This window comes from Lissotriton helveticus, chromosome 7 (genome assembly GCF_964261635.1).
Source record: "Lissotriton helveticus chromosome 7, aLisHel1.1, whole genome shotgun sequence".
Lineage (NCBI taxonomy): Eukaryota > Metazoa > Chordata > Amphibia > Caudata > Salamandridae > Lissotriton > Lissotriton helveticus.
Genome location: NC_136068.1, coordinates 138794905 through 138818402, shown reverse-complemented (window position 1 = coordinate 138818402; position 23498 = coordinate 138794905). Strand labels below are relative to the sequence as shown.

General features: G+C 45.5%; 1 protein-coding gene across 3 annotated transcripts in view; it reads left to right on the top strand.

The window, feature by feature from the left end:
* Nucleotides 1–23498, top strand: part of LOC144768244 (targeting protein for Xklp2-A-like) — a 267670-nt gene that overhangs the window by 89214 nt on the left and 154958 nt on the right. For all 3 annotated transcript variants that reach the window (XM_078651761.1, XM_078651762.1, XM_078651760.1), the window contains exons 14-15: nt 375–474; nt 832–990. In XM_078651761.1, coding sequence (XP_078507887.1) covers nt 375–474; nt 832–977 — 246 coding nt within the window. In that variant the 3' untranslated portion in view covers nt 978–990. The remainder of the gene's footprint in view (nt 1–374; nt 475–831; nt 991–23498) is intronic.

Sequence of the window (23498 nt, the reverse complement as noted above, 5' to 3'; positions counted from 1 at the left end):
TCAGTGTGCAATGGAACAAACTGTCTCGGAGATGAAAAAGCTCTGGATCCACATCTGGTTGAGCAGAGAGAAAGGAACTGTCCGTGCATGGGATTGGCGGTCATTGGCCCCTCATGTCCTCTCCAGAGTGGACCATTGTCCTTGCAACGCCAGGTACTGGTGCTTAGATGTGCTGCTCAAATGTTTCTGTATTTCGTTTGAGGCCTGGGGAATATTCGAAAGATGAATTTCTGATAATGACTAACTGCAGATTCCTCTAGTGCACTAACCTTTTTGGGGGTACAGTACTCCCTCTAGTGTGTTTTATTGTCTACAGCCAGAACCGAAGTGCAGGGACCGAATAAACCTGATTACAAATTGCTCTTTATCTACAGAAAGAAGGTGCGCTCAGACCGCAGGATGAAGCTGCACACTGCAACACTCCACCGAACAGTGTCATTTGTCCGGAAGCTTTTGCACCAAAGAAGTTGTTGGGTGAGTCCATCTGCTTCCACCTGACTAACATTCACTGCAGCCCCTTCACATTTCTTACCGGTGGTGGGCTTGAAGGGACAGATGGGAGGAAGACTCTTATTCTGAGGAAGGGATGGAACTTTGACCCCCATTACCCCAGTTTCCTTTTCATGCTGCTATCTGCTATAGTCTTGCTTTGACTAGGGTTGTCTCCATGCCCAAGTACAACTCTTCTGCCTTCGTTTAGCACAGATTTCCAAGTGATACAGCTGCCGTTCATGATACCAGATGTCAGATTAACAAGCATACTATATATGGTGTTTTTTTCCAGTAAGAACAATTTTGTATCTCAAAGTTGTTTTATTTCTCTCTGTATAGTTCAAGACCCATTCCATCTGGTCACTAGGAGGTGTGGGAAAGAGGATTTCGAGAGGCAGATGGCTGAAGTTCAATCCTTGAAGGCGGTGTTGGAAGAGGAGAGTAGGCTTGGGAAGGAAGTGCAAAGGGCCAAAGAGCAGGACTGAAGGAATGATTATGGTGAGTCTACAGCTACTGTACCAGAAATGTAGAACAGATGGGTCCTTAGACCAGTGGGCTGCTTGCTATAGTAACAGCAATGCTGGAGTTTCATCAGTGCTTCCACGACTGCCAAAGACCCTACTGCTGTAGGACACAGCTGGTGCTGAAGTACTCCTGCATCCACCGATGCTGAATGCACAGCAGTATCGGTCAATGCAAACATCTGGGCACTCAGGCGGTCATTGGTTCATGTGAAATTACACAATTTTAAACAAAAAATCGGATTCTGGAACACAAGTTTCCACCATTATTTATGTCTAATTTAAACAAAATCAATATTGCAGGTCTAGTCTTTAGGTTACTTAAAGGGCAGGTGCACAGAAGTCCCTTTTTCATCCAGTTCACCAGGCCTTGTAAGAGGAAGTAGCCTCCGCCATATTGTTTTGGTATAGCTATTGAACATGTTTACAGAAGCTCAAACACTTGTTACCCTTACTGAACTAAGAACGAAAATCTGGTGTGGCTCCTGAAACCATCTTAGGCCATTAACTATGTAATCATACAATGGTAGCCATGAATACAAACAAAACAAACCCTCTTACGTCCTATAAGAAGCGACTTTCCCTAATGGGTTACACATGCATAAAATGTAAAGAAATCGAAACTAAGAAGGAATATAAATCCACCCTCCCAATGGTGTACATTTGAGCAATCTGCCCATTGACAGCCTAGTGTTTCATCACAGTATACCTGAAACACATGTAGAACCTCATGTATGCACTCCTGGTCTGTAAACGCATAATCCTGTGCGACCCACTTTGTCTAAAATGGAGCAGATTATCATCCTCCTATCCATGTTTGGGAACTTTGAATAGACCTACCACCTTCAGGCACACCATGTTTTTTTTATTTAAAGAAATGTGAACAATTACCAATCATGACCAGCGGTACATGTGCCTATACAAGTATCAAACTTTGACGGGTGTGTAATACTTAGTTGATAGTGTACTGCACTGCATTCCGTAGATAAACCCACTCTACAGGCTGCTTTCTATGTCCTGCTCTCGGTGCCAGATGAACATTACTCCTGATGGCGAGTCCACGCTGTCGCCAAGATCTCTGATCGGTCTTTGCTGGATCTCAGATGGAGATTCACTAATGGCTCCACCCCAAAAGCTGCAACCTGTTCATGCCCTCTAGCATGGAGCAGTTCATTTATAAGGCACCTGGACTTCTGTTCCCTTTTGCTTAACCTTGTTTACTAGCATGACAGCCATCCTAGCCTCTGTGGCAGTGTGGATGTAAAGACTCATTTTAAGGCCGTCTGGTGCAGGGCTCAGCCCTGATGCCTCTACCTCTCTTATCCTCCTGTGTCAGAGCCCCTGTCCTGCCCAATCACCAGGAATCTGGGCCTTTACTCTGCTGGAGATGTCCTGAGGGATTGCATATATTGGGGTGAGAACTGTTCGTTCGAGGCATATGAGCTGCAGATCTTAGACCGCATTAGATCGCCACCTGGTGTTGGGCTCGGATGATTGCATGTTGTAGTCTTGGAAGAAGTCTTTGTAGTCACGAGATAGGTGACTCCTCCCTTGGACGATCGTGCACATGGGCATCGGCTCCATCCTTGGATTTTTTTATTTTTTTCCCCCCCCGCCACTCGGTTTGGATGCAACTTTTCCGCTCTGGTTCGACAATCGACTTTCGAATACTTTGACGCGCAAAACTTTCTAAAAACGAACTTTAACTTCAATATACATACTCTACATCACTTCGATTCCGGTCGTTGACGCGGGCTCTCGGGCCTAGCCACGCGGTGAGGCCTACACCTCATGGAAGGGACACCATTCAAAAAATGCCCCGGGTGTGGAGCAAAATTTCCACACGGCAACCATCACGATGAGTCGAGCTCCACAGCTTGTGCGTCCTTTCGATTCAAGAAGACCATTCGAGATCGGAGGGCCCGTCGACGCAACATGCAGAGATCAGCTCTGGAACTGGTGGATATCTTCGACGGTCCATGTGTCCCAGAGGAAGATTCCGATCTCCAGATCGTATCTGAGGCAGACTACTCCGTTGACTCCATACCATCAGGTCAATGCATGAGTACGACTGCTCCTTTCCCAGCCCAACCACCTAAACCAAAGGCTAAGGTCAAAACTCAGCCTTCGGGGCCCAGTCGAGACCCAGACATTGCTTAAAACGCCCCGCTCCGAAGAAATTATTAAAGCCTTCCAAGCAAACAGCACATGCCGATACGACCAGCTCCCTCGGCACCGAAAGGTCCCGGTCCCAGTCCTGAAAAGACCCAGAAATCGTTCACTCCTAAAGACAATACGGCACCGAAACCTGCTTCCACCCCCCAATCTTCGGCACCAAAACCCACAACCTGCTTCCAATGCCTCCAAGCCCTCGAACCAGGCCTCCACTCCGAAGAAGATCACTTTGGTGCCGAAAAGTGCGCCACAGGACAAACTCCTCCTAAGGCTAAAGACCAACAGACCAGGCCCAGAGACGAAAAAATCAGCGCCGAAAGCATTTTCTGAAGAAGAGCTTTCAGACCTGATCCTCTACAATGGAGGATATACATAGACCCAGAAACAGGACACGTTTCTACCACACAGGAAGAGTAAGTCAGATACAGCACCTACACCTCCAGTGCCTGTCAAGAAGGACTCTGCCACATCTCCTATGCACCCTTCTTCTCCTGTATCTCCCTCTCCTGCTCTCCCTTTAAACATTTCAACCTCAAAATTATCCTCTTCATTCTCCAACATACACCTCAAGATGATGATGATGAGGAGGAGGATGAGGATGATGATGATCAGTGTAGGATGGGGAGGGGGAGGGAACGACCCAGATGACCCCTTTCCCTACCCAACCGGTTCACCAGACTGGGAGTATCTAAACCCACAGGATATACCAGATATTCCTGACCCACATTATATCCATCTAAACCTTCTCCCCAGAAGACCATATTGGGTTTGGACACTTAATTCATAGGGCTGCCATTTATCACAATGTCACCATGCATTTTGATGAGACACTTATGAACAATCTCAAAAATCTGTGCAAATACTGCCAATGATTAAAGGAGTTATTAAACATGCCCCAGAAGTGTTTAAAGATCCTGTACGGGCTAGAATCTTAAACAAAAGGATAGAAAAAGTACAGAGCAGCTCCTGGGGATCCTGCTTACATTAAGGACAAGCTACACCTTTAGGCTCCCTGGTAGTTTCAAACGCTAGGAAAAAGGCAAACTCACAAACATCAGGAGAAGCACCACCTCCTGATAAAGAATCCAAAATCGCAGATGCTTCAGGGAAAAGACCTGCCCAAGCTAGTAATGCATGGCGCATTGCGAACACATGGGGCCTCCTAGCAAGATATGACCGGGCTCACTATGATCAGCTAGAGCAGCTCTTACATCTACCTGATCAATATAAGGCACAAGCAGACAACCTCTTACAGGAGGGTAAGCTTCTATCTAATGCCGCCATTAAATACGCACTAGATGTAGCAGACCCTGCATCCAGGGCAATAAACACCTGTGTCCTTCTTAGATGTCATGCGTGGCTACGCATTTCAGCATTTAAGCAAGAGGTACAAACTACTATTTTAAATCAACCATTCAACCAACAACAGTTGTTTGGTCCAGAAGTAGACCCAGCTCTGGAAAAGATGAGAAGTCACTGATCAAGCCAAGTCTATGGGAGCTTTGCAGTCCACCCAAGCAAGAGGCTCCTTTCGTCGCTCCTTTTACAGAGGAGGCTCCAAACAAGCTGGAGCAGACAGTTCAGCTTCCTTTAAAACTAATACACCAGCATCCTCCAATAAAGGATACTATAGAGGAGGCCACAGAGGCAACCATAAGGGAAGAGGTTGAGATAACAATCTATCCTCTTCCACCACTAAACCGTGACTTCCTTCAGCTCCCCCAACAGCATACCACTCCTGTAGGGGGGCAAATTAACACTGTTCCTACTTGTCTGGAATTCCATCGCAACAGACAAGTGGGTAAGACAGGTTGTCCAGTATGGTTGCTGCCTAGAGCTTACAGCTACCTCTCCAAATATACCACCCAGACAGCGTCCAATGTCCACAGAACATCTAACGAGGTTCTCTCATTGCTACAAAAAGATGCAATAGAACTAGTTCCATTGCAACATCAAGGAACCGGGGTCTACTCGCTCTACTTCCTAATACCCAAAAAGGATGGGACTCTAAGACCAATTCTAGATTTGAGGCATCTCAATATCTATATACACTCAGATCATTTTCACATGATCACTTTACAACGAGTGCTCCCATTATTTTAACCAGGCGATTTCCTCACAACACTAGACCTCAAAGACGCCTACTTTCACATTCCCATACATCCTTCTCACAGGCAGTATCTCATTTGTGCAAGGACAACACTATCAATTCAAAGTCCTTCCATCCAATACCTAGGGGCTACCATAAACACCAATGCAGCTCTAGCTTATCCCAGTTCAGCCAGGCTACAGAGCATTCAAGCCTTAATTACAAGGTTTCAAAACCAACACTCTCCCAGCCAGAGTGTTCATGCAACTAATAGGCATGATGGCATCTTGCATTTTTATTGTACCATATGCAAGACTGCAAATGCGTCCATTGCAGGAATGTCTAGCACATCAGTGGAATCGGGCACAAGGACAACTAACAGACCTGATGTTGGTGGACAGCTGCACACATCGCTGTCCAGAGGGCAGCTGTTCCTAGAGCCTGTTCCACAAATGGTACTGACAAGACGCATCCCTGACAGGATGGGGCGCACAGTGGAGAGGTGATGCTCACTGGTTAGAGGCGGCAGACCTGTAAGCAAAAGAACGGCCCGGGACCAGGGTTCAATTCCCGAAGCGGCAGGGTCTTGGACCAGGGTCAACGGACTCGATAATTCTCACCTCAGTGCCTACTCTAACCAGGGAACACACTCTGTAACTCTGGGCATTAAGCTTGCCTCATCTCTACAACGGCCCCCCACAGACGCCCGGGATGCCTGCTTTCACCCTGGAGATACCCAGAAAGGGACCATCTCACACGGAAAACCAGGACGGGTTCCCCAGCGGTCTACAGCGCCAGGACACTCGGGTAGAGTAACAGTGCGCTTTACAAGTATCCCACATTTACATTTACATCTTCACCACCACAACTCGGAAGATGGACTGCTCAACAGAGGGTGCTTCACATCAATCACCTAGAGTTACTAGCTATGTTCCTGGACCTAAAGTCCTTCCAAGTACACTTACAAAACAAAGCTGTCTTAATCCGGCGGACATGACTGCCATGTACTACATACAGAAACAAGGAGGCACACACTCCCTGCAACTGTCCCAGCTCGCACAAAACATTTGGAGATGGGCCATTCCACAAAATATATCTGCTTGCAGAACACCTTCCAGGAGTTCAGTCAGATGGCCGATCTGTTAAGTCGACAGACACAACAGATTCACGAATGGGAACTACATCTGCAAGTTCTTCAACCATTCTTTAACAAGTGGGGTCATCCAGACATGGACCTGTTTGCCACAAACGCATGCGAAATGCCCAACCTTGGCCGCCAGGTTTCCACACCTGTTGTCATAGGGCAATGCAATATGGATGAACTAGTCAGGCAGCATGCGTACGCTTTTCTGCCAACCCCACTAATACCACTAGTACGCAAGCTAAGACAACATTCTCTCAAACTGATCCTGGCAGCTCCCACATGGGCATGCCAACCATGGTTCACCACACTGCTAGAACTCTCTCTAGTGCCACACCAAAGACTGTCTCTGACACCAATGCTAACGCAGAACCATGGAGTTATCGGGCATCCAGATCCAGATCCAGATCCAAGTCAACTGAATCTGGGGATCTGGCTCCTGAAGTCTTAGAGTTTGGTTGCATTAACCTACCACCAGACTGTATGAATATCATTAAAGAAGCCAGAAGACCTACTACTAGAGCTCGCTATGCTGCAAAATGGAAGAGATTTGCTATTTACTGCACTAACAATCAAATTATACTCTGGATGCTTCCATCCACAATCTAATCTGTTACCGTCTCCATTTACAAAGATTTATAAGTTTACATCTTGCAGCCATTGCATCATATCTACAAAACAGACAATATGTCGTTGTTTAGAGTACCTGCAATCAAAGCTTTTATGGAAGGATTACAAAATCATTCCTCCTAGGTTACCACCATCTTCCGTGTGGAACCTAAACATTGTACTTACAAGGCTCATGGGGCTCCCTTTTGAACCTTTACATAAGTGAACTGCAATTTCTCAAATGGAAAACAGCTTTTCTTATTGCTATTACCTCTTAGAGTTGGTGAGATTAAAGCTTTCACTATACAAGAGCCATTTTTACTATTTCACCATAACCAGGTGGTTCTACAGACTAATCCTAAATTCCTTCCTAAAGTAATTACTCATCTAAATCCGAGTTACCAGTGTTTTTTCAAAACCCAGACTCTGTAGCAGAAAGAGCTCTACATACACTAGATGTAAAAAGAGCTTTTCTCTATTAGATTGATGGGACCAAATCCTTTCGTAAAACAAAGCAACTGTTTGTAGCTTTCTCTCCACTACGTAAAGGCAACTCTATTTCAAAATCAGGAATTGCAAGGTGGCTTGTTAAATGTATACAAGCAAAACTCGCATTAACCGTTGCTCCTAGAGCGAACTCCACACGCAAACTAGGAGCCTCCATGGCTTTCTTAGGGAACATTCCCGTAGAGGACATCTGCAAGGCAGCAACATGGTCTACAACACACACCTTCACTAAACACTATTGTGTTGATGGCTGTGAGAAAGTGCCATCTTTCTTGCCTTGGTATGCCCTCCCTTTTTTCTGAACTGCTGATGTGCTTTGACTGAATGTGCCCTGGTTCCCTGCCAATCGGGTACCCAGGGCCTGTGTTCCTTCCCTAAAAACTATGCTGAAACAAAATACCCAGTTGGCAGCTCTGGCCCCCTGTCAGCCCCTAGTAAATGGTATCCTAGGTACCCAGGGCATGGGGACCAGAGAAGACCCCAGAGAAAACCCCTGAGGGCTGCAGCACTGATTGGGCCACCTTCAGGGGCCATGTACCCTGGTACCCACACACTTTGCCGGCTGAGTGCCTAGGTACAGAACTGAAACGAGTCGACATGGCCATGCCCACAGAACCCACTGCCCTGGCATACCTCAGCCACCCCTCTAGCTGGGTGCCCTATGCCAGAGGTGAGGGCACAGGTGCATGATCCCTGTGCCCCTACAGTACACTGGGCCATCCTGAGCACTAAGTGCAGTGATGCCATTTAAGAGTATATGGTGCTGGGAGGTTGTCATTACGAACTCCACAGCACCATAATGGCTACACTGAAGACTGACCAGTTTGTTATCAAACTTCTCAGCACATTAAACCCGCACTGATGCCAGTATGGGATTTAATGTAACATGCACCAGATGGCATCTTAGAGATGCCCCCTGAAAACCTAACCTACAATCCACGTCTGGGCTGAGTGGCCGCAGAGGCTGCCACACAGCAGACCTGTTGCTGGACCCCTGGGAAGGAGAGCCCCAACTCTCCTGGGTCTGCAACAAAGCACATCCTGGGCAAGGTGCTATGTCTCCTCCCCCAGGATGGACAGGGGGAAGCTTCAAAGGCATACCGCCTCTGAGAGCTTCTCCAGACCATTTGCTGTACCCAGCAACCAGACCCCCACCAGTCCTACCCCCCATCTGGCGGGAAGACTGGCGGGAAAAACTACGTCCGGAAGGGAGGGTGCAAACTCCACTCCTCAGGCGGAGGAGGAGAGGTGAAGCACGACCCCGGTCTCCAGCCATCTTGTAGATGAGGAGCCCTGCCCAATCCCAGCTAGGCTCCTGCCCCACCTCCCCTAGGAGAGGAGCAGGCTAGGGGGTGTACTCACCCCAGGACAGGGACCCATTGGCCCTTGCCCTTGTCCTACCTGTAACGCCCCTACAATTAGTATTTAGGGGCTCCCTGAACCTTCCTTCCTCAGATCCCGATAGAAAAAAGAAGCAAGAAGATAAAGAAGACCCGCCGCGCAGCTGCTAACAGGACAACACCAACTGACTTGGCTCCAGCCCTACCGGCCTGTTGATCCTGGAACCTGCTCCTGCTGGAACCCGGCGACCTCGACGGGCAGTGACTTTAGGACACCCAGAGGACCTGCCTGCCGTGACCCTCTCGACGATTGGGACTCCCTCCAGCAGAGGCTCTGCTGCAACGACCCACCTGGTGCCAGCCAGGAAGCTCCAGACCAGCCCACTCTGTGCCGAGCCTGGGCCGCGCCAACCCGAACCAAGACCACGAGGACGTCCCCCCGGCGACTGGGACCCGAAGTCCAGTGCCCAAAGACCCTCCTCGACGAACCAGCCGATGCCTGCAGACTCAGAACCAGGGGCCACCCCAACCGCGACCAGCCGAGGGTAAGCTTTTCAGACGCCCCGGCGCCCTGTGCCTCCCTTTGGGGTACCTACCTGTGCTCCAAGATCCCAACTTTCCTCTCGAAGTGCTGGTCGCCGCTGGAGAGTCTCCGTCCCCGAGCCTGCAGCCTTTTTCTCTTTTGCAAGATCCTCATTGGATAACATTGAGCGCCCGACTGCTCAAAAGCACCCTGCACCCAGCCGCCCGAGTGCCGCTGGCTGTGAACCCTCTGTCCTAACTTCCTTCCCCCCCTTGCCCTGAGCAAGTGACCAGGAGCCCAGCTCCCACAACCGCGTGGCCTGCTAGCCAGCAGCCACCAACCGAAGGCCCCCTTTCCCTCATTGGATATCATTGGGCCTACCTACCTCTGCACCCGTCCGCCCCTGTGCCGCTGAGGGTGAACCAACTGTACTAACTTGACCCTGGGGGACCCCTGAGTCTATGCCCAGAACATTGACTTCATCAACCAAGTACTCACCTGGAAACCGGTCAGTCACTTACCTGCCATTAGATAACATTGACCCATCTTGACTCGAACATTTTCTAAGTGTGAGGTTTTGAAAACTGAAAATATTCCTATAAAATCATGCAAATTTTGTATCCGAAAATACTCACCTGTGACCAGGGGAGAAGCCAGTACTGTACCTTTCATCCCAGTACTGAACCGAAAAACCTGTATTTTCTCCATAGGAATCCATTGTATGCTTTTCTATGAAATTTCTAAGTGTGTACATTTGAAAACTACAAATATTCCTTAAATCGTATGAAATCCTGAAACGCAATTACCTACCTGTGTTTAGTTACGCTCCCAGTGCTGGCGCTAGGAGACTAGTACTGGGTTACAAAAATAACGCGATCATACTTTACCTGCAACCTGAATTTCCTTCCATTGAATAACATTGACAGATTTACCTTAAAGTTTCTAAGTGTGAACTTTTAAAACTGTATTCTATTCCTGAAAATTCACTGCAGTAACTAAAACGTTTTTGCTAATTTGGTTTCAACTTGCACCCCGGGACTGAATCTTGGGTCTAGCCCTGGAACTGCAAAAGTAATCTGTAAAGTAATCCACTGTAATTTTTATTGCAAAACCCATTGAGCTCAATGCTAGAGAGTAATTCAGAACTGTGTTGCTCATTTCTCATACTGTATGCACAACCTTTATTGCTTCCTTGCAAAGTATCTACATGAGAGTACTCATATCGAGGCATATTTTTATAACTGTTGGTTCTAAAAATAAAACCACCATATCTGAGGGTATAATAACAATTGGCCTGGAGTTCAGTCTCTTGAGTGTGAAACCCTTTGCTGACTGAGTGTGTACAACAAATGCTTTGCACTGCCCTCTGGTACTGCCTTACTGCTCGACCAAGCTACCACTTTGGAGAGTAAGGTCAGTTCTGACTTTAACCTCTGTTGTACCTTTGGGGTTTGTGGACTATACACATTGTACTACCTTATTGTCCAGTATATATAGAGCCACTTTCTCACAATGGCCTACTGCAGCTTGCACAAGCTGTCCTCAAAGCCCTTTTTCAAACTACTGCAACAAATACAGGTGACCACAGCTAGGGGAGACACTGCTGTACAATCTATACACAGCGTAAGATCTGCAGCTCATATGCCTGGAACGGAAAATGCATCTGTTCTTGGCATGTAGAGGTGCGGATTCTTACACGCCCTCCTGCCTCCCCGGGGTCTGTATCTGTTCCAGTTCTATCTTAATTAGATCTACACGCATGGACAGCCTTTCTTCTTTCTGCAAACTCCATTTCCCATCATGGCAAAATCTAAGGATGGAGCCGATGCCCATGCGCACTATCGTCCAAGGGACGAGTCCCTTATCTTCTGACTACAAAGACTTCTTCCAAGATGACAACATGCAATCTTCTGAGCCCAACACCAGGTGGCGATCTAATGCAGTGTAAGAATCTGCAGCTCTACATGCCAAGAACGGATGCATATTGGTAAGTAGCATTTTCCATAACTTTTTCAGGCCCATTAAACCCTGAACCAGAACCAGTGCATGGGTAACAGTCCCCATGGCAACCCACTCTGTCAATTGAGAGCAGCAATGAACTTCTTGCCACTGATCAAAAAAGGAAGGGAAGCTCGGAGATTACACTGGGAAAATAGAGAGGCCTTCTCTCAGCCGGGCAAACGCCACCACGTTCTGGCTTCGTCCAACCAACTAGGACCAGGAGTTTGGTGACCCAACTTCCACTGGTTCTGTGAATGCTGTATACCTCTGCAGGCGGCGCATGTTACCAGCTGCAGTGTGCTTCATCGTGGTTCTATCACAATGAAACCTTGTGCTACTCTGAGAACAGACCTCCCATGATAGTTTGGTCCTCGAGTTTTCCTTAGCTACTCGTTTCTACAAGGCCCTATTGCGTCTCCAGCCGATCCCTACGAAAAATGGTCCTGCCTCCTTTCAAACTGATCAACCAGGCGGGTACATTTTAGTGGGATCATTCATAAGATTTTGTTTTTAATATCTTTTCAAATCAGTTTGTTTGCAACAGTATGGTGGTGCTGTTGACATGCGCTCTAGTGTAATTTCATAATCTGCGTTACCCTTTCCATTGTCTGCCTGCTCTTAGTCCTGTTTCCCCCTTCATTGAATCTGTTTCACTGCGTACAACTGCCTGTGCCCATGCCTCTTATGTGACTATGATCCTTCATTTCACGAAAGTGCCTCAATGTGCCCTCCAGGCTGTGTTTTTCATGTCTCCCCATGTAGTTTATATTTGCTGCTTCTCCACTCCCCAGGGCATTCAGTACAATTGGTTGTTCTTACTTGAGAAACTGTCTGAGCACAATATTTTGGGAGTATCTCTCTAAATGGTTTAAATCACCTTTTGGCAAAAGCCTGCAATCAGCTTGTAACGTTTCTTTGTGGTGTTAAATTGCCAGCCTTTGGAATGCTGCAGGACTGGTGACTGCCTTGTTTCAACATTGAACTGCTATAGGTTCTTCACACTATATTCTATTGATTCTTTTGTCTACAATTTACTCTCCTCTTAGGTCCAACTCCTCATTGACCAAGGGAAGCTTTTGAAAGTCTGTATGCTTGTGTGGACCGTCCGTGGTGCTGCAAGCAATTGTTTTCTAGTTTAGATTGCACCTGTCTCTAATTTGAGCTCTCCTGTAGATTTTGTCAGATACTTGCAAAGCCTGCAGAGTTCCGTGACACAAGAGAACCTTACAGCGGGACACCTGATCCCTTTGGTTTGTACCTGGGATGTGCTTAGTAAAACACATTTAGTGTTGGTCACATTACTAGTTGTTATGGCGAAATGTGCATTCTACAGCAGGACCGTTTGGATGATCTCCAGATCTGAAAATTCAGCTCTGGGGATGCTGTTTGTGTCTGGATGTTAGCTCCTTGAATTCACGAATGTGATGCTCATTGCTGGTGGAGGACTAAGCAGTTTCCTGGGGAAAAAGTGGTTTTGCGGGATTGGATCTTTGTAAACAGACTAGTAAATTGTCTCTTGGAATGGTCGGTGAGCTTTAAGGTCGCTTGTAAGCCACAGGTCTTGTATGAGGTGTCCGAGGCAAGTGCCTTAATGGGGTGTATACCAGTGGAAGGAGCAGCTATCACGAAGTATGCCTGTGGCAGACATGAGCGACGAAGGATGCTCTGATTAGGTGGTTTGTGCTGAAGCCAGCTCAGTACGTTCAGAGATTCCTGAACTGCAAGTGTGGGTCTGTTTGAGATTTGGAATCCAGCTATATTGTGATTGTTATGAATTAATGGGTGAGATGGATGGAGGCCAAGAGCTTTTAGTCTTTAACCAGTTGAAGATTTAGGTAATACCTGTCTGTTACAGAGAGGGATCCAGAGATGCTTGCTATGTTAGCTGACAAGTGGTTAGCTAACAGGGTTCACTAAGTGCTAGAGCACCATAGCCATCTTAGCCAAAGGGGCGAGGAACTAGTCAGTCTGGCTCCAAACCAGAAGGTAAGGAATTCCTTGAACTCCAGGAAAAATGTGAATGGTAATGGTGTCTGGCAAGGAACATCATGAGCAGGGAGAACCAGTAAGTTCTTCCAAGGTCGTGACTTCTCACAAGGTGAGACACTTAAGGAGATTTTCAGGCAAAAGAACCTGAACCTGCAGCACCCGTGATAGCAAGCATGTTACACGTGAGTGGAAGGAACAGTTTGTGCTCAACCTGGTAGCTATGCACATCTGGCAGTGATCCGGATACTCTGAAGCACATTCATCCTAACATGATGGGTTTTGTGCAGTAAGTTAATATGCATGGGAGGAAGTGTCTGCCCTGAGGGATACTGGAGCCTTCCTTACTATGGTTGAGTGGAAGTACCTTAAGCCTGAGCAGATACTCCATGCCTCTACAATTGGCCCCACGGAGTATCAGTTTGCCATAGTTAAGATTCTGCTCAATGGCAAGGCAGCCATGGTTGTTGGGGTGAAGGAAAAGCGGGCACTGGATCGCTTAGGCAATGATTTGATTGGCTCAGTCTTGGTACCAGGGCCAAGCCTTTATGGATTGGCTGACGTCCGTGCACAGACTGCATATCCGTCACCAATTGGAACTGTGATTCTCGATTTGCAGGGACCAAACACAAAAGGAGTCTTCTTGAACAGTTACCGCGCAACCTATTGGTATTAACTATTCTCCAGTATTAGGGGTGTCTTTCATAGATTCACATGCTTGACTAATTCCACGTCCTTGAAGTGGGAGGCCCATGGTACATAAAATAGTAGTAAGGAAAAACGATATATATATATATATATATATATATATATATATATATATATATATATATATATATATATATATATATATATATATATATATATATATATATATATATTACCTACTGGCGGTCGCCAGTAGGTATATATAGTTAGGATTTTTTCCCTATGGGATTTTTGAAAATTCTATGTCTAATAACTTTGGCGTTTGTGGACGGAATTGGCTGAAATTTTCAGGAAAATGGCACATTTTGTTTCTGAGCAGCCCTTGAAAATTTGGGGGGGGTTCGTCAAGGGGGGGCCGAGAAAAAAGGGGGGTCCCAAAACGTGTTTTTAACATTGAGTTTTCCATAGGGTGGTTGGCCTCACTTTTAGCCCGAACGGCTGAATGGATTTGCACGAAACTTGGCAAAATTGTAGGGACTGGTAGCCCGATGTGCCTTTTGTAGGTCTCAATATATGTGCTTCAGTGGATTTTGAGAAATTAACGTTCAAAAAAAGATATAGATCTGTAACAGCGGACCGGGCAGCGCTCTAGTTCGCGTACTTTTCGCGCAACGGAGCTTTGTGAAGCGAAGCTGATTGGTTCTCCGGCGTCTGTAAACATTCCAAACAGTCCGTAGCGGCCGCCATCTTGTCTCTCGGTAGGATCGAGAGACAAGAGGAGGCCAAAGCGAAGGGGCAAATGACCATAAGGGGGCATAGTAGATCCTCGCTGACCCCCTAGGTTTGATGTGGAGGTTTTAAAAGGGCCCCGCGGGGCAAAAAAAAATTAAAATAATAATAATCGAACGGCTGAATGGATTTGCACGAAACTTGGTAAAATATTAGGGACTGGTAGCCCGATGTGCCTTTGCTAGGTCTCAATATATGTGCTCCAGTGGATTTTGAGAAATTAACGTTCAAAAAAAGATATATATCTGTAACAGCGCTCCGCTTCGCGGAGATAAAATTATATCTGTATTACCTAGCTGTTGCTAACACCAGTTAGCGACGGCTAGTAGGAGATAGCGACCATCTTGGGCCCCACTTTGCATGTGAGTGATATTTATCACTAATGACATGCAAAGTGGGCATGCCAAGATGTTAGCGACTGGAAACAGTCGCTAACATCGCTATCTCCTATTATCAACTTTTGGAAATATTCGCGATAAGCGCGAATATCTCCAAAAGCTAGCACCTGCCCTGAGCAGTTCTAAGGCACGTTATCCAATGGGAGGTGGATAACATGGCTAAGAGCATTAGCTCGGTAATGCATGAATATCGCTGAGTTTTCAGCGATATTAATGCATTGCAGTCGTTTTTTATCGTATTTGCGATAAACCTTGCTATTATCAAGGTTTATCTGCGATAATTTCTGACGATGCTTAGCGGTAAAAAAATCGTTGCTAAGCATCGTTAGGGATAAATATCGCTTAACTTTGGTAATATGCCCCAACGTCTGTTAACGTTCGATTCGAAGGAAATCAGGAAGTGTTGAAAAACATTGTCTGCGCCATCTTGCCTTTTTTCAAATGCCACACTTTTGTCGTGCACGGCAGTCATTTTAGATGCCTTGACCAGACCCACTCTGTGCACGCTGTCGATCCTTAGCATGACTCCCCACCCTCGCAAGCATCTCCCCCAGGCAGTGGTCACCCCCGCTCTCTGTCTTATGCATGGGTAATAAACCACCCCCATCTGCGCTGCTCTTCCCTGAGAATCACACCCTGTGCCCGCCCGACACCTCCCTTTCGCCCTATTCACTACCGCACCCTCTGACACTCCTTTTCCTCTGTGTCCGATTGTCCAGGCCTGTCCAGGCCGGTCCTAGGGTATCAGCTAGCCCTGCAGATGTAGTTTATGGCCCCAGCTGTAAAGAATCACCCCTCTTCAAAGGAGTTATAGTAGATCAAGGCCCACACTCTATGAGATCCGTCACAGCAGACTCGTTCCTATTATCTGAAAACCATCCTGTATTGTGATTGGGGAGGGGAGGGGACCGAGCCTGAAGCGGAAGATTCCAGGGATGACTCTTTGTACATGAAAGTTTTTACAATTATGTGTCACATTAAAAATATATAGCACTCCAACAAAGTAGTAAGATTATAAAACTTTAATAACTTATAAATATATACAAGAAAACAAAAACAGTAATAACATATAAACATTTTTAGGGAAAAACAACGAAGTAGCGGTCGGCTGTGCGAATAGTCCCAATGCAGCACAACGTCCAGATTTCTGGCGTGGGGCGTCGCGGGGGGTGGGTCATCAGTAGCAAACTGTTGTGCGAATAGTTCCAAGGCAGCAGAACGATGGCACCAAGGTGATGTCCAGTAAGTTGCCGCACTGGTTTTGGTATCCTACAATGCTGCTCCGAATAACGGCGTGGGGCGCCACGGGGGAGGCGGCGTGAACGGGCCTCTCCAGGTGGAGTCTCATCTGTTGTAGTGGGGCGCCCCTTTACCGTTTCAGTTGCCATTCCGTCCGCTTTTGGTCCACTGTGTCAAAAGCCGCAATTCAGCTGAGTTGCGCCCACTCTTGCGGTGCAGCGATAGGCGGCTGTCACACGACTCTCAAAATGGCGGCAGGCTGTTTCCTTTTTGGGCCTGGTCCACTGAAATGGCCCTGGGACACCTTGGAAATCGGACGCTTGTCTGCTAGGTCTTGGACCCCATTCTCGAAAGCGTCCCCTCCGCCTTGAGGATTCATCAAAAGTTTTGGGGGCCCCCGACTCCTGTAGGCTTCTGGTGGGGAGCGGCTGCCATGATTGCTCGCGGAATGACCACGACGGAGCTACGAGATGGTGGTGCTCTCATGCTGACACCAGCTTCAGTCTGAAACATCCAGAAACAAGGTGGGGCTTTCATCGTTTGGGGGAAAAAAAAAGGTTTCATCCAATGAAAAGTGTTGTTTTTAGGTCATATGATCAAGCCTTCCATCATTAGGAAACCAAAAGTAAAATGAACCAATGAAAAGTTTTATAAACAAGTCACATGACCTGTTATGCGGCATAGGGTATAAAATGCGGAGAAAATACGTTGGCACGTGAGGCGGCGTCAGTAGGGGACCGATGTGCGAATAGGCCGAAGGCTGCGCAACAATATTTCCTGAATAGAAGACCCCACAAGGCGCTGAGATGCCAAGATCCGGATGGCACCGAGGTGGTGTCTAGTAAGTTGCCGCACTGGTGTGGCAATCCTACAATGGTAAAAGTCGGCGTGGGGCGCCCCGTTGGCCTGTGAGATGGCGTCAGTAGCGGACCGATGTGCGAATGGGGCCAAAGGCAGCGCAACAATATTTTCTGTATGGAAGATACCACTAGGCGTTGAGATGCCAAGATCCGGATGGCACCGAGGTGATGTCTAGCAAGTTGCTGTACTGGTGTGGTCATCCTACAATGCTGAAACTCGGCGTGGGGCGCCCCATTAGCCTGTGAGATGGCGTCAGTAGCGGACCGATGTGTGAATGGGGCAAAGGTAGCGCAAGAATATTTTCTGAAGAGGAGACACCACAAGGGGCTGAGATTCGGTTACCACCGAGGTGATGTCTAGCAAGTTGCCGCACTGGTGTGGCCATCCTACAATACTGCTCCGAATAACGGCGTGGGGTGCCCGAAGGGGGGGGGGGGGGGGGAGGCGGCGTGAACGGGCCTTCCTAGGTGGAGGCTCGTCTGCTGTAGTGGGGCGCCCCTTTACCGTTTCAGTTGCCATTCAGCTGAGTTTCGGCTGCTCTTGATGCTACAGCGACAGGCGGCTGCAACAGGACTCTCAAAATGGCGGCCTGTTCTTTGGATTTGGGCCTGGTCCACTAAAATGGCCCTGGGACACCTTAGAACTCGGATGCTCGATTTTTTTTTTTTTTCCTTTCCTGTACATGCAAAAAAAGGTAAATGCCCGGTACGTTACACGCTTCATCTGCCACGATGAACTCTCCAGAGGAACCGAAAAAAAATATAGTTATGGTAACTATACCATGCATCGTCATATGGAGAGGTGGCACAAATTAATTATAGTGCTGCATAAAAGAGATTTGGAGGAGAACCCCTGACCTGCTAGTACATTCATCAAAGAAGTGGCACTGACAGCATCAGAGGCAAGGGAAACGGTCCCAAATATTTAGAAGAACTTTGGAAAGATTAAAATGACATGTTTAGATTGTGGCAAATTAATTTCATGTGGACAGATATGAGTTACTCTAATAAATACAGCATATGAACATCATCATAGTCGATGGTTGGTAGAGACATTTTGACTATATCCTGGACCTGCCCGTCCTCGCCCAAAATGGCGCCGGAATAAATGGGACTCGTAACTCCTTGTTGTGTACTGGTTGCAGAACCTTGAAATCACGAGATACGTATGCAGTTTTGAAGCACATGGCGGGCGGGGACGAGAATTGATTGAATATTTCGACATCCCTATTGATATTAAGTTCTGATGTGTTATTGATTACTGTACTATTGAAAGTTCGAATTAACGTCACCCATGGTACTTGCCCGCAAATGTATATCTAGATAATTTTATTGTAACTGGCCCTGTCGTATTTTAATTATAAAATGTACGTCCACCGATTCCGTAACTGTTAGACACCTTAGTTCTTGCAACCTAATGGCCCGCCCGTTACGTTCCTCTACAGTGTAAATGTCTACTCATCATATACGATTACAGTTTGCTCCGTGGCCGGCCCACGTGGTTATAGGCTCGTATTTGTATAATGAAATTTTCACAAAGGTTTTTAAAAGAAAACATGGTAGTAGTATATACATTGGTAAAGTTTTTAATAATAGTCACTGTTTTAGAATCAGTAAAAGGCAAGTGAAATAAAGCAGACCAATTACATGAAGGGTAAAAGGTATAATTCGAAGGAACGCAGTAAAGATAAATGGTCAAGGGCTGTTGTGTTTTCTACTCCTGCAACATAAAGTGATCGATAAGAATCTCATATTCAGGCGTATCGGCGACTAAGACAGCAGGTCGACCCTCTTTTGCTCAACGGCTCCGTCATGGGATGAAGAAACGCTCTTTTTCTCGAAAAAAGAATATATTTTACTTGCAGGACAGTTGTAAATTTTCCGGGAAAGTACATTAGCCTGGAACATTATAACATATATTTAAGAAAAAATAATGTTCGGAAGTAATAAAAAGCGTAATTTTTAGGTCATATGACCAAGCCTTTCATCATTAGAATAAGAAAAGTAAAATGAACCAATGAAAAGTTTTATTAACAAGTCACATGACTTGTTATGCTTACGTTACGCGCTGCGCGCCCCGGATGACTTCCGGATGCGCTAACGCGGCGCGTCATATGACGCATTACGCGACAACGCAGGTCCAGAATATAGTCAAAATGTCTCCACCAACCAGCGGTTGGAACACAACCCCTTTCAGCAGGCTAAATAGTTCTGTTAAATGACAACAGAAGGGACAGGCAACAAGAACCATCAGTCAAAGAGGGGAGGGCTAGTTCTTCTCTACCGGGTTACATTGGGGCGCTACCGGAACTGATCGAATTGGTAGTCTACAGTGTTTCTGGATATTCAGACTGAAGCTGGGGTTAGCATGAGAGCAGCACCATTTCGTAGCTCCGTCGTGGCCATTCCGCAACCAATCATGGCAGCCGCTCTTTATCGTTATTTTGGGCGGGGTGGGTGGCGGAGCCAAGCTGTTTTGCAGCCATCATTGTGTGGAGTTCAGTTCATCTCACTAGTTTTGTATTTGTCATGAGGGGTTGTTCCTAATGTTTCTATTTTAGCGAGGTCAAAAAGAGATCCCATTAGTGGCCTACTGATTTTGCTCGATTCCTTTTCTTTTTTTTTTTACACGATTTTTCGTTATCTGCGAAGACTAAACAGAGTATTGCGACTCTGTGTTTGTTTGTAAATAGAGAATGAACCAAAGAGAACCAATTCTAAAACAGTAAATACTTGGATAACAATCAATCAAATGGAGAGAGAAGCAGGCACGACGTATTACAACGGAGGCAAAGGCCTGCGTTAACTACCCTTCACTATGTGCAAAGAGAGAGTACTCCTAATAGAAATGAGGGGGGGGGGCACCATTCAAAGCAGATCAGTGTGCATAAACACGAAAATGTTTTCACTTACCACGTACTTGACATTCGACAGCTTATGATATTTGCTATTAAAAAACCATTGAAATTCACTGAAAAAACCATAGGTTATAGACCATATATAGTTAGGAATTAGCATTTACAAAACCTTGAAAATTCACTGAAAAAACCATAGGTTATAGACCATATATAGTTAGGAATTAGCATTTAAAAAACCTTATTTTACTCACACAAAACCATTGAAATTCCATATATAGTTAGTTGCACTAACTATATATCGTGCACCCGCAATCCACTGCTGATCATGTCACATATTACATCATTCATGACATGGTCAGTGACATCACTGATGACATCTCAAATGACATCACTGATGACATCACTGATGAGATCACTGATGACATCATCCAGTGACTGTGTGTTTCTGTAAAGTTTAAATATGTTTTACATATTGAAGAATGAGTAGATGTATAAGTGTCTGGACGAAGGATTTAGTAGGTGCATGACTGAATGTATGAGTGAGTGATTAAATGTGTCTCACTGAGTGCATGGGTTAGTGACTAAACTGTCTTAATTTGTGCATCATTATGTCTGTTCTGTAAACTGCTGCATGTGTTGATCAGTAGCTATATGATTAACTATATGGGTTATTGATTGATTGTCCAAGTATTTGTATGGGAGACTGAGTGTGTGTGGCTGGCTGGGAGGTGTGTGACTCTGTGCAGATCAATGTGTACTTGTATCAATGATTGTATAAGAAAGTAAGTATGTGTTAGTATATGTTTGAAAATGTAAGGTGCTCTATGTTTAACTGTATAGACAAGAAAATGGAAGTGTGATTGATTCTTTACAGGACTGACTAGGTGTGTGAGTAACTCCATGGATGAGTGGCAGAGTGTGAGTGTCTGTATAGGTGTATGAGTGCATATGATAGTGTTGTAAAGATGAGTGATTGTATGTATGAATGATTGTATGGGTGAATGAGTGAATGTGTGTGTAGACGTAGGAATCAGTGAGTATGTATGTAGTAACTAGTATTGGTGTGTCAATGGTTTCAAAAATTATACTCCTGTATTTAACACTGGGTGAAACAGAGGTTATATTAAAATGTGAGGAGATGCATTGTATTGTCACATGAATGATATCATCAGTGATGTGGTCATTGATGTCAAATGAGATGTCATCAGTGATCTCATCAGTGATGTCATTTGAGATGTCATCAGTGATGTCATCAGTGATGTCACTGACCATGTCCTGAATGATGTAATATGTGACATGATCAGCAGTGGATTGCGGGTGCGCGATATATAGTTAGTGCAACTAACTATATATGGAATTTCAATGGTTTTGTGTGAGTAAAATAAGGTTTTTTAAATGCTAATTCCTAACTATATATGGTCTATAACCTATGGTTTTTTCAGTGAAATATATATATATATATATATATATATAATCTCAAACTTAAAAAATTCTTCAGTATTAAGGAGTGTTCCAATGAAAAGGAACTATCTGGAAATATGACTGCTGTGAATAAGCCTCTTATACTAACTGCCAAAGAAACCAAAACTTTCCTTACAATGCATCAATTAGCAACTAATACCGTGTTAAATACGGATATAGCTACAACCCAGGAGGAACTCAAGGCAGCTTCATTGGATCAAGTGGGTGCAAACATCAGCCCATTTAAACCCAAGTCCAAATTTCTTCCCACTATGCCTAGAGACGCAGTGGATATTTTTCAGGATGTGGTGGTTGAGGACCTCAAACAACTACACCACAAAATAAAACACAAAAAGATTCAAGAGTACGAAAATTGGAATATTTATCATTGACTAAAAAACTAAGTCAGGACTACAAAATTGTTGTTGCTACTGCAGACATGGGGGGCAATGTAGTAATTTGGCCACAGGATGCCTACATTGAGGAGGCCAACAAACAACTAAGTGACTCTGCATGTTATTCTCGTACCAACATCAAACAATATAATGATGCGAGAGGTGCTCAAAAAATTGTTACACAAATGGAAAAGAGAGGGCATGATCTCTAAACAAGAGTTTGAGTTTTTACATGTAGATTGTCCAGTTTTGCCAAAGTTATACCTTTTTACCAAAGGTTCACAAACAGGTTGTCCCAGTTCCCGGCCGACCTATAATTTCGGCAATTGCAGGAGTAGCGGAACATATCACAGAATATATAGACTACTTCCTGCAAGATCTGGTCAAGAATTTGCCCACATACATCAGACACTGGAGATTTTATCAGGAAAATACAGGGCATTCAATGGAGTGACGATATGCTTTTAATAACTTTAGATATCGAATCGCTCTATACAAGCATTTCACATACTGCTGGTTTAAATGCTTCAGAACATTTCCTGGGTGAAAGACCCATCAATTGTTATAACCATAACAAAATGTTAATTGAACTTACCTCTTGGTGTCTGCATAACAACTTTTTCCTATTTGGCAATGATATGTATGTTCAGAAACGTGGCGTTGCGATGGGGGCCTGCTTCTCCCCTAGCTATGCGTGCTTACACGTTGGCTGGTGGGAGGAGTGGGTCCTCAGAGGTACGCTTGGTACTCTTTTTAACAAACATGTCGCACTATGGGTGCGATATATAGATGTTTTTATTTTGTGGAGAGGTGACTCAGATAGTGCCAATAACTTCATTAGGTCCATAAATGATAATGACATCAATCTAAAGTTCACCTCAAATATTAACAGACATGAGTTTGAATTTTTGGACGTTAAAGTATTTGTACATGAAGGTCATCTGGCAACCAAACTACATAGGAAGGATACTGCTGGCAATAACACCCTTCATGCCAGCAGTGCCCATCCTAAACATGTGATTGATAACATCCAGTTTGGTGAGTTACTCAGACTTAAGAGAATTTGTAGTACTGACACGGACCTCGCCAATTGCACTAATGACGCCCTGGATAGATTTAGACGCAGAGGCTACAGGGAGTCCGTTTTAAAGTCAGCTGTACAGAAAGTGGAGACTAGGAGTCGAGAGTCACTATTGGCACCTATTGCCATCTCTCCCCCTAATACTATTCCTTCAGATATTGAACTGGCTCCCAGGTTGATAACCTCTTACAGTAAACAGGCAAGACAAATCAGGTCCATTATTAAACAACGGTGGCCTATCCTGAAAACAGATTTGGTTCTAGCTCCTAGGTTACCTGAGGGTCCTACTATAACTTATCGAAGGGGCCCTTCTCTTAGGACCCAGATCTGTCATGACTTCCCAGAATTGGGCAAGAAGGAGGAATGGTTGAAATCCCGGCCGGAA